Raw genomic sequence first — 17,018 nt, 5'->3', positions numbered from 1 at the left:
ACAATAGACCACATACTGAATGGGTGCCCAAAACTTTCACAGACAGAATATAAGTGTCGGCATGACAAAGTAGCTGCCGCATTGCACTGGAGTCTGTGCAAGGAATACGGCTTCCCACGCAGTAAAAGGTGGTACGAACACCGGGCAGAGAAGGTGCTGGAGAACGAAAAAGTCAAGATATTGTGGGACTTCCATGTCCAGTCGGACCACGTTATCGAACACTGCAGACCGGATCTCCTCCTGGTAGACAAGGTAACCAACGCAGCAACCATCATTGACGTTGCAGTCCCAGGAGATACCCGGATCCTGGATAGAGAACAAGAAAAGATACTGAAATATCAAGACCTAAAAAGAGAAATTAAGAAGAACTGGAATTTACGAAAGGTCACAATCGTCCCTGTGGTGATAGGCGCATTAGGAACTATCACCATTAACTTTCGTAAACACCTCGACGCAGTCCACTGCAATCTGAGCATCTCTAATCTCCAGAAGACAGCTCTGCTAGGATCAGCCAGAATTCTCAGGATGGTCTTAGACATATGATATTATTGAGAGTATAATACACTGTAGATACTCTATATTTAGTTTATTCTTCACTGGATACTGTAATAAACACTTTTTACCTGGTCCTCTTATTTCTCTTCCCTTGCTATGCAAGCCCTGTCTCTTGTTTATACAATTTTTAACCCGTATATTGGGTAGACTGTGTAATTGTTATGTATTTTATATTAAATACAGTTTTGTGTACAAGTAATTATTGTTATTTAATGGACTAAGGGGTATACATGTGTTGGAGTTTTTCTCTTATTCTTCTTCTCTTGCTCTGCATGCCCTGATTCTTGTATAAACATGATGTTTGTTTAAATATTGTATATTCTTGTATTGATTGTGGTATTTTGTGGGTCAGATTCAGCAATACCCAATGGGTACTTGCTGAATCACTGTTTTATACACTCTGTAGCCAGTCCCTGTGTTCCGTCCCTTGCCCTGCAAGCCCTGTTTCTTGATTATATAGCATTGATTTATCGTGTATTACATTGTAGTATGTAATAAACATTTGTAGTAGTGTAGGATTGTTTGAATTTCTTTTTGCTAGGTTTTATAATATTTATTTGTATAATTTGTGATTGTTTCTCCCGGTTTTCTTCCCTTGCGTAGCAAGCCCTGTCTCTTGTAAAAACAACCTCGAAAGATTTGTAGATACACATAGTCTCTACACCTTTACCCTCTGGTCCCTAGGGTCAGCTGATCCCGGGCCAGAGGGAAACTACCGACTGCCAAGGTTTGACGCCTAGGCAGTCGAGACCTCTTATTGAGACCCTTTATAATAATAATAACAGAGTATTTATATCCCGCTCATATTAGCAACTAGTAACCAAGAATGGTACTAGCTACTAATGTCAGAGCGGCTCTCATAACAAAGAGAAAACTATAATAATTTAGAATTCTCCAACAAAAAATTCTCATTTTCCTTTAAGCTGCTTTATTGGTAACACTAACGTTTAAAAACTATATACGGCAGACATGGTGGTACAATCAGACATCAGATGGAATAAACTATAAGAGAAAAATAATAATCTCGACACATATTGGTTACCTTTATTTATTCAAAAGAATTTAATTAATTAAACTTCATTATACACTCTTCTTTATTTGTAGATCAAAACAACAAACACAAACTGTGGCCTGCATCCCCGTCAAGACCACACAATCATTTAATGAGTTGCTCGAAGGTAGTAGACCGGGCCGACGGATCCCCAGTCCGATTTCCCTGAGTATTGTCGCACCCAATTAAGGGAACTCGCACACTACATCACCCTGTACCCAACAGCTTGCAAGCAAGCTGCCGTTCACCCACCGGTTCACTGAGGTACAGGTAGATTACCGAAGCATGTGCTACCAACTCTGCAATCATGTGGTACCGGCCAAGGATACAGATTATAAAAATAAAAACAAGCCAGGGCATGGCAAATGGCATTCTAGTCTCTCCGTGTAAGTGTAACTATACACACAACTCATGGCAGTTAAAAAATCCCATGGAATAATCTACAAACTAAGGCCAGGTTCTAGGAACTTTCTAAAAAAGAAAAAAGAACACGAATATAAATACGACTAGGTATGTTCTAAATGATTGAAAAAATGGGTTTTTAAAGCCCGTTTAAAAGTATCAATGTTGTTAGCTTTTCTTACCGTATACGGTAGCAAGTTCCAGAGTTTTGGGGCTGCGTTGCTAAACCTCCTATCACCTAGCCTGATTTTACTGAGTCTACTGACCATCACCAGACAGTTGCCGTGTTTTAGAATATGCTGCCTGGGAGTCAATCTGAAGAAGATCAGACAGATATGGTGGTGCTTGGCTGTACATAACCTTATACGCCAGAAGACAAATCTTGAAACTTATTCGTTCTTCAATGGGGAGAATGTGTGCTTTTTTGTAGTATTCAAGAAGATCTACATCACGGTCATCGATGTTATAGATGAATGGTAAATAATATTAAATAAATAAAATAAAAGTATTAGTAAAATAGCTAGATCATCAGTGATACGTACAGTTACAGGGTTGGAATGTCACTGTTTGGAATGTTACTGTTGTTGATGCTGGGGGTTATTGATCAATCTTGGTGCAACAACCACGAAATTATTTTTAAAACTGAAAACCGAATACAGTGTTATGTATAAAAACTAGCTGACGAAAAGAGGAGGTTCTAGATTTTAATTCTAAAAACTTTTTAAAAAAGAAGATGGTCTTCACTGAGTATTGGATTATCTTACTAGTGGCTAAATCTAAGTAAATCTACTAATTAAATCTACTAATTAAATCTACTAATTAAATCTACTAATTAAATCTACTAATTAAATCTACTAATTAAATCTACTAATTAAATCTACTAATTAAATCTACTAATTAAATCTACTAATTAAATCTACTAATTAAATCTACTAATTAAATCTACTAATTAAATCTACTAATTAAATCTACTAATTAAATCTACTAATTAAATCTACTAATTAAATCTACTAATTAAATCTACTAATTAAATCTACTAATTAAATCTACTAATAAAATCTACTAATTAAATCTACTAATTAAATCTACTAATTAAATCTACTAATTAAATCTACTAATTAAATCTACTAATTAAATCTACTAATTAAATCTACTAATTAAAGCTACTAATTAAATCTACTAATTAAATCTATTAATTAAATCTACTTATTAAATCTACTAATTAAATCTGGCTAATTAAATCTACTAATTAAATCTAAATGTTTTCCTGTTTTCATGCTCACATTCTTGTCCTTCTTGTCGAAATGTCAAGCAGATGTCAACAAGTGGTAGACAAGAAGAAAGATCGCAGTCACGTGCTAACCACGTGGTAACCACGTAATCAGCACGTGGTAACCACGTAATCAGCACGTGGTCAGCTCAGTTAGCAGCTCTCTGCATGTTGTAGACATGTGAACAGATTACAAACCTCAAAAACAACTTAAAAAGTTTGTATATCTATATTAAAATGATTCTTTTCAGAGAATCTTTACTTGTAGTACATTCAGTAACTGAACAAATTAATCATGTCCTTAAAAACGCCATTAATTTATTAACTTATTAATTTATTAACTTATTAATTCAATTGCACACTGATACGTTTTAGAAATGCACAGCCCTTAAAACCACGACACAAACTCCAGATTTGTGTAGCTAGCAGTATAGATTGCTTGTGATATTTTATGTTATAATTTATAAGGGCAGACTACTAATATTGCTGCACATTTACTTGCGGTTAAAAGTACAATGTAGCGATTTTAAGAATTTTAAAAAGTAAAAAACGTGGTTGTATAATTGGATCAGTGAGAATCGCTGCTTGCTTTTGCAGATCAAGTTTTTTTCTTACTCGAAAGGATGAATACATTTGCTGTAATTGAAAAATTTGCATCCAAGTTCACAACAAGTATAACAATGTAGTGATGTTTAAAACTTTTAAAAGTGAAAAACGTGGTTTTATAATTGGAACACTGCTTGTTTTTGCTGATCAAGTTTTTTCCTGAAAGTCTATAAATTTGCTCTAATTGGAGAATTAGCAAAAACGAAAAAATAACAACGTAACAGATATATTAGCAAATTCGTTAAAATTGTCTGGAAACAACAAAATAAGAAACATCCTAGTATATTCCCGAGCATCTCTTCTTCTCCATAGGACTGAACTTTAATCCACAGTTTTCCTCAATCATCTCTTTCAGGTCGTACGAAATAACAAGAAAAGACAGGATGTACAAGAACTACATGCGAATGAGGCAGACCATGGTAAGATAATCTTGAATTTCTCTCAATTTCTCTCAAAATATTTGGTTCACTTATTACCTATCATTAGTGGTCAAAATATGAGTTTCTTCCCTAACTACCTAGTTAATATGATTGATCCCTACGGTTAAACTCTACACATATTCTGTGCGTTTAACCAGTTAATTTTGTTCGTCTGTCAGAAAGTTCCGTGTAGTTTGATCTCTGAACTATTTCTACTCTTTTTCAGGGTGCCAAACATTTCGATTTTCTCCCCGTCACATATGTGCTACCTTCAGAAGTGAACGAATTTTACTGTGAGTTTTAGCTACTAATAATTTGCTTATTATGAATGACATTTGGAATTTGGACAACATATCTTTAATCATAATTTGATGCCGTGGTGCAAAGGACCTTTTTAATTGTCAACAATTTGATGTGGATGTGAAACGATTGAATGTGTTCATGAAGCAAATTGCTCATTTCAGATATTGATAATTTTCCAATCTGCAAAAATATTTTGCAAGTCCAGTGCATGCGTTATTGATTAAACGCTAATCAGAAATGTCCTTTGGTGGCAATTTGTTCGCGGCGCACCACTTTTTAGGAGCGCGCTAAAAACTATTTTGGTTTAAAGTTCAATTTCAGCAGTGAGTATCAGAAAATCACGTTCGTTATTTTTGCGCGCGCCTTCGTACGTTTTAAATCTATAGTAATCATTCAAAATAATATACAGGACGTGACGCTTTATATTTTGATTCATGTAACCTGACACCTGCCATGTTTATAAAACGACTATTTCAGCCTGTTTCCAAAGAGAACGAGGTTTCTGGATTGCTAAACCTGTTGCTTCTTCTCGCGGGCGGGGGATCAGTATCATCAGCCATGTGAGTATTTACCATTCTAATTAACAATTAGCTCGCTATATTTTTGTATAATAACATTAAAATTTTAAATTTTAAAAATGCATGCATACTTTACAATTTGTTTTATATTTTTGAATTTTCCAGCCGAACCAAGTGAACCTGGAAGAACAAGTGGTCGTATGTAAATACATCAGTAACCCCCTTCTTGTAGATGGTGAGTTTGTGATGAAGCTTACATTTTTTAGGAATAGCATTTTTAAATGAAAAGATAATTTCATTATTTATCACCGACCAACTATTAATTAAGTAATTACTATTACAATATAATCTAACTTTGTTTCAATATCATTGAAATATATCTGGTGAGTGCTAAATTATCTGCCAACCGTCTTCAAAAAATATCCCGTAGTCTACAAAATATAATAAACAGATTATTTAAGTTTGCTACTAAACAAAACTTTTGCTGGACTCACAATCAATCATTTAAATAATCAATCAGTAATTAATTGATTATAATAATTAACTCCCCAGGCTTCAAGTTTGATCTACGGATATACGTTATGGTGACCTCGTTTGACCCTCTACGAATATACATCTTCAACGAGGGCCTAGCTCGGTTCTCCACTGTGCGATATGACGGGTCACCCCTCAACCTTAACAATATGTTCATGCATCTCACAAACTACAGGTTTGATATTGTTAAAATCGTTTTCATCATTTGTCCAAAAAATGTATACCTTCAGGTGAAATTTTGGGCACATTTTAATCTCTTGTTAGAATGTGTACGTTGTCTGACCCGCTGATCTTCGGAGGGGAAAATGTTTTAAATCTTATAAAACAATATTATTAGTTAGATATCGACCTGCGACATGTTCATTTGTCCTTGTTGAGTTTGAATTAAATTATTGATTGTTGATAATGTAAAATATTATTATCAAAATTAAAATATTTTTCAGCGTTAACAAGAAAAATGCGGGTTATGTGAAGTGCAGTGACCCGGATATAGAGGATTATGGCAACAAGTGGTCCATGTCAGCACTACTGCGGTATCTTAAGAGTGAGGGATACGATACAGCAAGTTAGTTAACTAATTCAGTAATTAATTACTTATTACTAATCCAGTATTATTATCTAGAAAATGTAATGTGATTTGATTAGAGTTGGTGAATTTCTTGTCATAATTTTAACTTTGCTGTGCTTTATCTATCACTGTGTTTAAACACAGCCGCACTGTTTCAATTGGAAATTAATTTCGGTTTAGTTAGCGTGCAAATTACTCGACTCAATAGCTTGACGGTCTATAAACCAGTTTATAAGTAATAGGGATAAAAAATATTTCCTTGTGTTTCAGAACAGCTAAAACTTCTCCCCCAGCTATGATGATGCGTGTAGAGGACCTGATCATCAAGACGTTGCTTTCTGCGGAGGTTCCAATTGCAAATGCGTGTCGCATGTTTCTTCCTCATCGAGAAAACTGCTTTGAGCTCTTTGGTTTTGACGTTATTTTCGGTGGGTCAAAAGTTGAAATATAATGTTTTCAAGCTGTGATAATTATATTAGGGCGAATATTGATAATAACATTGATCGTACAAGGAGAAAGGAAGCAGAGTTAACACAAAAGTTTCCTTTTCTCTCGTGTACTAACTACCTCCTTGTACCGTTAGATGAAGATAAGAAACCTTGGTTACTCGAGGTGAATCTCTCTCCTTCTTTAGCCTGCGAGTCTCCTATTGATCTCAAGATCAAGTCTAATCTAGGTAAATTAATTAATCTCCATGTTATAGTACAAGATTAATTCGCTTAGTTGGAATCATTTTCATTCTTTTAATAATACAATTTAACTTTTTTGACCATTTATCAGTACCTGTGGAGTGTGGATTTCTTTTCATTCGAGGATGTTTTCCCATTCCTACTTGATAATTCAACATAATTATCTACTAAAATTCTCAGTCAATTGCTCAACTAACTAATTAAATATGTCGTACCCTCCAGTGAGCCATATGCTGACGTTAGCTGGTGTAGTAGCACTAGATTTAATATGTCGTACCCTCCAGTGAGCCATATGCTGACGTTAGCTGGTGTAGTAGCACTAGATTTAATATGTCGTACCCTCCAGTGAGCCATATGCTGACGTTAGCTGGTGTAGTAGCTCTAGATCCGTATAGTAGACGAGATCAGTTCGGGAGCACTGGACGGAAGAAGTCTAACGTGAGTTTATTTTAAAACGATTAAAATGTTTTCTTGGGTTACTGAAAATATATGTATATATTTTCAAATTATTTTTGTGTGTTTTAGTTTATGATAATGATTCGTTTCTCGTGTTTCCAAACCTTTCTTTCACCTAAAAGATCAACTCCTAAAAACATCATATTTCTTGTAAATTTCTAAAATTTCACTCAAGTCCCGTGATCACTCATTCACCACTGCAGAAGGCAAAGCCGCAAGTTCAACCCTACACATACACACAGTTTAATCCGGAAATTAAGGTTTGACGTGCTGCTGTACTTATCTCTGTTCAAACACAAGGATTTATTTCCTGAACTGTGATAGACATTGCTACAGTGACGTGCTATCAACTTCGTTGTAACTTTTCCCTCAAGAATTTGTGATTGTCAACAAACACAACATACAAAAGCAGATTTCCCGACTGATTTCGTTATATATTTTAATTCCACTAGACCTAGACTGGTTTAGAGGTACTTTGTTTGCTATAGTTTCATGATGTTTTTCGTATTCTCAATAAGACAATATACTTTCAAACCTTAACTCTTTTTTCTGTGACGTTGATCCTTGTACCAATGTTTCGTGCCAAACATACAAAGTACAAACGTACAGACACACAGACAAGCTTAATAATCGGTGCAAAACCAATTCAAATTTTTCCCTGACTTTACCAATAAAAAAACATATTTCCACTTTTACTAACCTTATATTAAAGTATAAACACTATACAACGTTAAAAATACCTAATAATAAAACTATTAATAACGTAAATAATGCAACAGTTAACCTATACTTATTAAATAAACTACAATTCTAACACTAACACTACAGTTAACCTATACTTATTAATTAAACTACACTTCTAACACTAACACTACATTTAACCTAAACTTATTAAATAAACTACATTTCTAACACTAACACTACATTTAACCTATACTTATTAAATAAACTACATTTCTAACACTAACACTACATTTAACCTATACTTATTAAATAAACTACATTTCTAACACTAACACTACATTTAACCTATACTTATTAATTAAACTACACTTCTAACACTAACACTACATTTAACCTATACTTATTAATTAAACTACACTTCTAACACTAACACTACAGTTAACCTATACTTATTAATTAAACTACACTTCTAACACTAACACTACATTTAACCTATACTTATTAATTAAACTACACTTCTAACACTAACACTACATTTAACCTAAACTTATTAAATAAACTACATTTCTAACACTAACACTACATTTAACCTATACTTATTAAATAAACTACATTTCTAACACTAACACTACATTTAACCTATACTTATTAAATAAACTACATTTCTAACACTAACACTACATTTAACCTATACTTATTAAATAAACTACATTCTAACACTAACACTACATTTAACCTATACTTATTAATTAAACTACACTTCTAACACTAACACTACATTTAACCTATACTTATTAATTAAACTACACTTCTAACACTAACACTACAGTTAACCTATACTTATTAATTAAACTACACTTCTAACACTAACACTACATTTAACCTATACTTATTAATTAAACTACACTTCTAACACTAACACTACATTTAACCTATACTTATTAAATAAACTACATTTCTAACACTAACACTACATTTAACCTATACTTATTAATTAAACTACACTTCTAACACTAACACTACATTTAACATATACTTATTAAATAAACTACATTTCTAACACTAACACTACATTTAACCTATACTTATTAATTAAACTACACTTCTAACACTAACACTACATTTAACCTATACTTATTAATTAAACTACACTTCTAACACTAACACTACAGTTAACCTATACTTATTAATTAAACTACACTTCTAACACTAACACTACATTTAACCTATACTTATTAATTAAACTACACTTCTAACACTAACACTACATTTAACCTAAACTTATTAAATAAACTACATTTCTAACACTAACACTACATTTAACCTATACTTATTAAATAAACTACATTTCTAACACTAACACTACATTTAACCTATACTTATTAAATAAACTACATTTCTAACACTAACACTACATTTAACCTATACTTATTAATTAAACTACACTTCTAACACTAACACTACATTTAACCTATACTTATTAATTAAACTACACTTCTAACACTAACACTACAGTTAACCTATACTTATTAAATAAAGTACACTTCTAACACTAACACTACAGTTAACCTTTACTTATTAAATAAACTACACTTCTAACACTAACACTACATTTAACCTATACTTATTAATTAAACTACACTTCTAACACTAACACTACATTTAACCTATACTTATTAATTAAACTACACTTCTAACACTGACACTACATTTAACCTATACTTATTAATTAAACTACACTTCTAACACTAACACTACATTTAACCTATACTTATTAATTAAACTAAACTTCTAACACTGACACTACATTTAACCTATACTTATTAATTAAACTACACTTCTAACACTGACACTACATTTAACCTATACTTATTAATTAAACTACACTTCTAACACTGACACTACATTTAACCTATACTTATTAATTAAACTACACTTCTAACACTAACACTACATTTAACCTATACTTATTAATTAAACTACACTTCTAACACTGACACTACATTTAACCTATACTTATTAATTAAACTACACTTCTAACACTAACACTACATTTAACCTATACTTATTAATTAAACTACACTTCTAACACTGACACTACATTTAACCTATACTTATTAAATAAACTACACTTCTAACACTGACACTACAGTTAACCTATACTTATTAATAAACTACACTTCTAACACTAACACTACAGTTAACCTTTACTTATTAAATAAACTACACTTCTAACACTAACACTACATTTAACCTATACTTATTAATTAAACTACACTTCTAACACTAACACTACATTTAACCTATACTTATTAATTAAACTACACTTCTAACACTGACACTACATTTAACCTATACTTATTAATTAAACTACACTTCTAACACTGACACTACATTTAACCTATACTTATTAATTAAACTACACTTCTAACACTGACACTACATTTAACCTATACTTATTAATTAAACTACACTTCTAACACTAACACTACATTTAACCTATACTTATTAATTAAACTACACTTCTAACACTGACACTACATTTAACCTATACTTATTAATTAAACTACACTTCTAACACTAACACTACATTTAACCTATACTTATTAATTAAACTACACTTCTAACACTGACACTACATTTAACCTATACTTATTAAATAAACTACACTTCTAACACTGACACTACAGTTAACCTATACTTATTAAATAAACTACACTTCTAACACTAACACTACAGTTAACCTTTACTTATTAAATAAACTACACTTCTAACACTAACACTACATTTAACCTATACTTATTAATTAAACTACACTTCTAACACTAACACTACATTTAACCTATACTTATTAATTAAACTACACTTCTAACACTGACACTACATTTAACCTATACTTATTAAATAAACTACACTTCTAACACTGACACTACAGTTAACCTATACTTATTAAATAAACTACACTTCTAACACTAACACTACAGTTAACCTTTACTTATTAAATAAACTACACTTCTAACACTAACACTACATTTAACCTATACTTATTAATTAAACTACACTTCTAACACTAACACTACATTTAACCTATACTTATTAATTAAACTACACTTCTAACACTGACACTACATTTAACCTATACTTATTAATTAAACTACACTTCTAACACTAACACTACATTTAACCTATACTTATTAATTAAACTACACTTCTAACACTGACACTACAGTTAACCTATACTTATTAAATAAACTACACTTCTAACACTAACACTACAGTTAACCTTTACTTATTAATAAACTACACTTCTAACACTAACACTACATTTAACCTATACTTATTAATTAAACTACACTTCTAACACTAACACTACATTTAACCTATACTTATTAATTAAACTACACTTCTAACACTGACACTACATTTAACCTATACTTATTAATTAAACTACACTTCTAACACTAACACTACATTTAACCTATACTTATTAATTAAACTACACTTCTAACACTGACACTACATTTAACCTATACTTATTAAATAAACTACACTTCTAACACTGACACTACAGTTAACCTATACTTATTAAATAAACTACACTTCTAACACTAACACTACAGTTAACCTTTACTTATTAAATAAACTACACTTCTAACACTAACACTACATTTAACCTATACTTATTAATTAAACTACACTTCTAACACTAACACTACATTTAACCTATACTTATTAATTAAACTACACTTCTAACACTGACACTACATTTAACCTATACTTATTAATTAAACTACACTTCTAACACTGACACTACATTTAACCTATACTTATTAATTAAACTACACTTCTAACACTAACACTACATTTAACCTATACTTATTAAATAAACTACATTTCTAACACTAACACTACATTTAACCTATACTTATTAATTAAACTACACTTCTAACACTAACACTACATTTAACCTATACTTATTAACACTAACACTACAGTTAACCTATACTTATTAATTAAACTACACTTCTAACACTAACACTACATTTAACCTATACTTATTAATTAAACTACACTTCTAACACTAACACTACATTTAACCTAAACTTATTAAATAAACTACATTTCTAACACTAACACTACATTTAACCTATACTTATTAAATAAACTACATTTCTAACACTAACACTACATTTAACCTATACTTATTAATTAAACTACACTTCTAACACTAACACTACATTTAACCTATACTTATTATTTAAACTACACTTCTAACACTAACACTACAGTTAACCTATACTTATTAAATAAAGTACACTTCTAACACTAACACTACAGTTAACCTTTACTTATTAAATAAACTACACTTCTAACACTAACACTACATTTAACCTATACTTATTAATTAAACTACACTTCTAACACTAACACTACATTTAACCTATACTTATTAATTAAACTACACTTCTAACACTGACACTACATTTAACCTATACTTATTAATTAAACTACACTTCTAACACTAACACTACATTTAACCTATACTTATTAATTAAACTAAACTTCTAACACTGACACTACATTTAACCTATACTTATTAATTAAACTACACTTCTAACACTGACACTACATTTAACCTATACTTATTAATTAAACTACACTTCTAACACTGACACTACATTTAACCTATACTTATTAATTAAACTACACTTCTAACACTAACACTACATTTAACCTATACTTATTAATTAAACTACACTTCTAACACTGACACTACATTTAACCTATACTTATTAATTAAACTACACTTCTAACACTAACACTACATTTAACCTATACTTATTAATTAAACTACACTTCTAACACTGACACTACATTTAACCTATACTTATTAAATAAACTACACTTCTAACACTGACACTACAGTTAACCTATACTTATTAAATAAACTACACTTCTAACACTAACACTACAGTTAACCTTTACTTATTAAATAAACTACACTTCTAACACTAACACTACATTTAACCTATACTTATTAATTAAACTACACTTCTAACACTAACACTTCATTTAACCTATACTTATTAATTAAACTACACTTCTAACACTGACACTACATTTAACCTATACTTATTAATTAAACTACACTTCTAACACTGACACTACATTTAACCTATACTTATTAATTAAACTACACTTCTAACACTGACACTACATTTAACCTATACTTATTAATTAAACTACACTTCTAACACTAACACTACATTTAACCTATACTTATTAATTAAACTACACTTCTAACACTGACACTACATTTAACCTATACTTATTAATTAAACTACACTTCTAACACTGACACTACATTTAACCTATACTTATTAATTAAACTACACTTCTAACACTAACACTACATTTAACCTATACTTATTAATTAAACTACACTTCTAACACTAACACTACATTTAACCTATACTTATTAATTAAACTACACTTCTAACACTGACACTACATTTAACCTATACTTATTAAATAAACTACACTTCTAACACTGACACTACAGTTAACCTATACTTATTAAATAAACTACACTTCTAACACTAACACTACAGTTAACCTTTACTTATTAAATAAACTACACTTCTAACACTAACACTACATTTAACCTATACTTATTAATTAAACTACACTTCTAACACTAACACTACATTTAACCTATACTTATTAATTAAACTACACTTCTAACACTGACACTACATTTAACCTATACTTATTAAATAAACTACACTTCTAACACTGACACTACAGTTAACCTATACTTATTAAATAAACTACACTTCTAACACTAACACTACAGTTAACCTTTACTTATTAAATAAACTACACTTCTAACACTAACACTACATTTAACCTATACTTATTAATTAAACTACACTTCTAACACTAACACTACATTTAACCTATACTTATTAATTAAACTACACTTCTAACACTGACACTACATTTAACCTATACTTATTAATTAAACTACACTTCTAACACTAACACTACATTTAACCTATACTTATTAATTAAACTACACTTCTAACACTGACACTACATTTAACATATACTTATTAAATAAACTACACTTCTAACACTGACACTACAGTTAACCTATACTTATTAAATAAACTACACTTCTAACACTAACACTACAGTTAACCTTTACTTATTAAATAAACTACACTTCTAACACTAACACTACATTTAACCTATACTTATTAATTAAACTACACTTCTAACACTAACACTACATTTAACCTATACTTATTAATTAAACTACACTTCTAACACTGACACTACATTTAACCTATACTTCTTAATTAAACTACACTTCTAACACTGACACTACATTTAACCTATACTTATTAATTAAACTACACTTCTAACACTAACACTACATTTAACCTATACTTATTAATTAAACTAAACTTCTAACACTGACACTACATTTAACCTATACTTATTAATTAAACTACACTTCTAACACTGACACTACATTTAACCTATACTTATTAATTAAACTACACTTCTAACACTGACACTACATTTAACCTATACTTATTAATTAAACTACACTTCTAACACTAACACTACATTTAACCTATACTTATTAATTAAACTACACTTCTAACACTGACACTACATTTAACCTATACTTATTAATTAAACTACACTTCTAACACTAACACTACATTTAACCTATACTTATTAATTAAACTACACTTCTAACACTGACACTACATTTAACCTATACTTATTAAATAAACTACACTTCTAACACTGACACTACAGTTAACCTATACTTATTAAATAAACTACACTTCTAACACTAACACTACAGTTAACCTTTACTTATTAAATAAACTACACTTCTAACACTAACACTACATTTAACCTATACTTATTAATTAAACTACACTTCTAACACTAACACTTCATTTAACCTATACTTATTAATTAAACTACACTTCTAACACTGACACTACATTTAACCTATACTTATTAATTAAACTACACTTCTAACACTGACACTACATTTAACCTATACTTATTAATTAAACTACACTTCTAACACTGACACTACATTTAACCTATACTTATTAATTAAACTACACTTCTAACACTAACACTACATTTAACCTATACTTATTAATTAAACTACACTTCTAACACTGACACTACATTTAACCTATACTTATTAATTAAACTACACTTCTAACACTGACACTACATTTAACCTATACTTATTAATTAAACTACACTTCTAACACTAACACTACATTTAACCTATACTTATTAATTAAACTACACTTCTAACACTAACACTACATTTAACCTATACTTATTAATTAAACTACACTTCTAACACTGACACTACATTTAACCTATACTTATTAAATAAACTACACTTCTAACACTGACACTACAGTTAACCTATACTTATTAAATAAACTACACTTCTAACACTAACACTACAGTTAACCTTTACTTATTAAATAAACTACACTTCTAACACTAACACTACATTTAACCTATACTTATTAATTAAACTACACTTCTAACACTAACACTACATTTAACCTATACTTATTAATTAAACTACACTTCTAACACTGACACTACATTTAACCTATACTTATTAAATAAACTACACTTCTAACACTGACACTACAGTTAACCTATACTTATTAAATAAACTACACTTCTAACACTAACACTACAGTTAACCTTTACTTATTAAATAAACTACACTTCTAACACTAACACTACATTTAACCTATACTTATTAATTAAACTACACTTCTAACACTGACACTACATTTAACCTATACTTATTAATTAAACTACACTTCTAACACTAACACTACATTTAACCTATACTTATTAATTAAACTACACTTCTAACACTGACACTACAGTTAACCTATACTTATTAAATAAACTACACTTCTAACACTAACACTACAGTTAACCTTTACTTATTAAATAAACTACTCTTCTAACACTAACACTACATTTAACCTATACTTATTAATTAAACTACACTTCTAACACTAACACTACATTTAACCTATACTTATTAATTAAACTACACTTCTAACACTGACACTACATTTAACCTATACTTATTAATTAAACTACACTTCTAACACTAACACTACATTTAACCTATACTTATTAATTAAACTACACTTCTAACACTGACACTACATTTAACATATACTTATTAAATAAACTACACTTCTAACACTGACACTACAGTTAACCTATACTTATTAAATAAACTACACTTCTAACACTAACACTACAGTTAACCTTTACTTATTAAATAAACTACACTTCTAACACTAACACTACATTTAACCTATACTTATTAATTAAACTACACTTCTAACACTAACACTACATTTAACCTATACTTATTAATTAAACTACACTTCTAACACTGACACTACATTTAACCTATACTTCTTAATTAAACTACACTTCTAACACTGACACTACATTTAACCTATACTTATTAATTAAACTACACTTCTAACACTGACACTACATTTAACCTATACTTATTAATTAAACTACACTTCTAACACTGACACTACATTTAACCTATACTTATTAAATAAACTACACTTCTAACACTAACACTACAGTTAACCTATACTTATTAATTAAACTACACTTCTAACACTAACACTACAGTTAACCTATACTTATTAATTAAACTACACTTCTTACACTGATACTACTACAGGGATCGTACTCCATGTCAGTGGACGGCACAAACGCAGCTCCGCTATCTAACGAAGACCTCAGGTAGAAACATAACAATAAATTTAATAAAATTTAACAACAAATTTAATAAAACACTGAACACTTACTCACTGTAAGAAAAAACATAATGTACAAATCATCGA

General features: G+C 30.0%; 1 protein-coding gene across 1 annotated transcript in view; it reads left to right on the top strand.

The window, feature by feature from the left end:
* Positions 1–17,018, top strand: part of LOC134824471 (uncharacterized) — a 62,849-nt gene that overhangs the window by 35,036 nt on the left and 10,795 nt on the right. The window contains exons 5-15 of the mRNA XM_063836375.1: positions 4,240–4,303; positions 4,530–4,596; positions 5,084–5,166; positions 5,290–5,359; positions 5,677–5,833; positions 6,102–6,223; positions 6,520–6,654; positions 6,810–6,902; positions 7,262–7,353; positions 7,575–7,631; positions 16,856–16,917. Coding sequence (XP_063692445.1) covers positions 4,240–4,303; positions 4,530–4,596; positions 5,084–5,166; positions 5,290–5,359; positions 5,677–5,833; positions 6,102–6,223; positions 6,520–6,654; positions 6,810–6,902; positions 7,262–7,353; positions 7,575–7,631; positions 16,856–16,917 — 1,002 coding nt within the window. The remainder of the gene's footprint in view (positions 1–4,239; positions 4,304–4,529; positions 4,597–5,083; positions 5,167–5,289; positions 5,360–5,676; positions 5,834–6,101; positions 6,224–6,519; positions 6,655–6,809; positions 6,903–7,261; positions 7,354–7,574; positions 7,632–16,855; positions 16,918–17,018) is intronic.

This window comes from Bolinopsis microptera, chromosome 12 (assembly GCF_026151205.1).
Source record: "Bolinopsis microptera isolate Bmic1 chromosome 12, MBARI_Bmic_1.0, whole genome shotgun sequence".
In the NCBI taxonomy this organism is placed as follows: Eukaryota; Metazoa; Ctenophora; class Tentaculata; order Lobata; family Bolinopsidae; genus Bolinopsis; species Bolinopsis microptera.
Note: the sequence above shows the minus strand (reverse complement) of the source record. Positions and strands in the feature narration are given on the sequence as shown.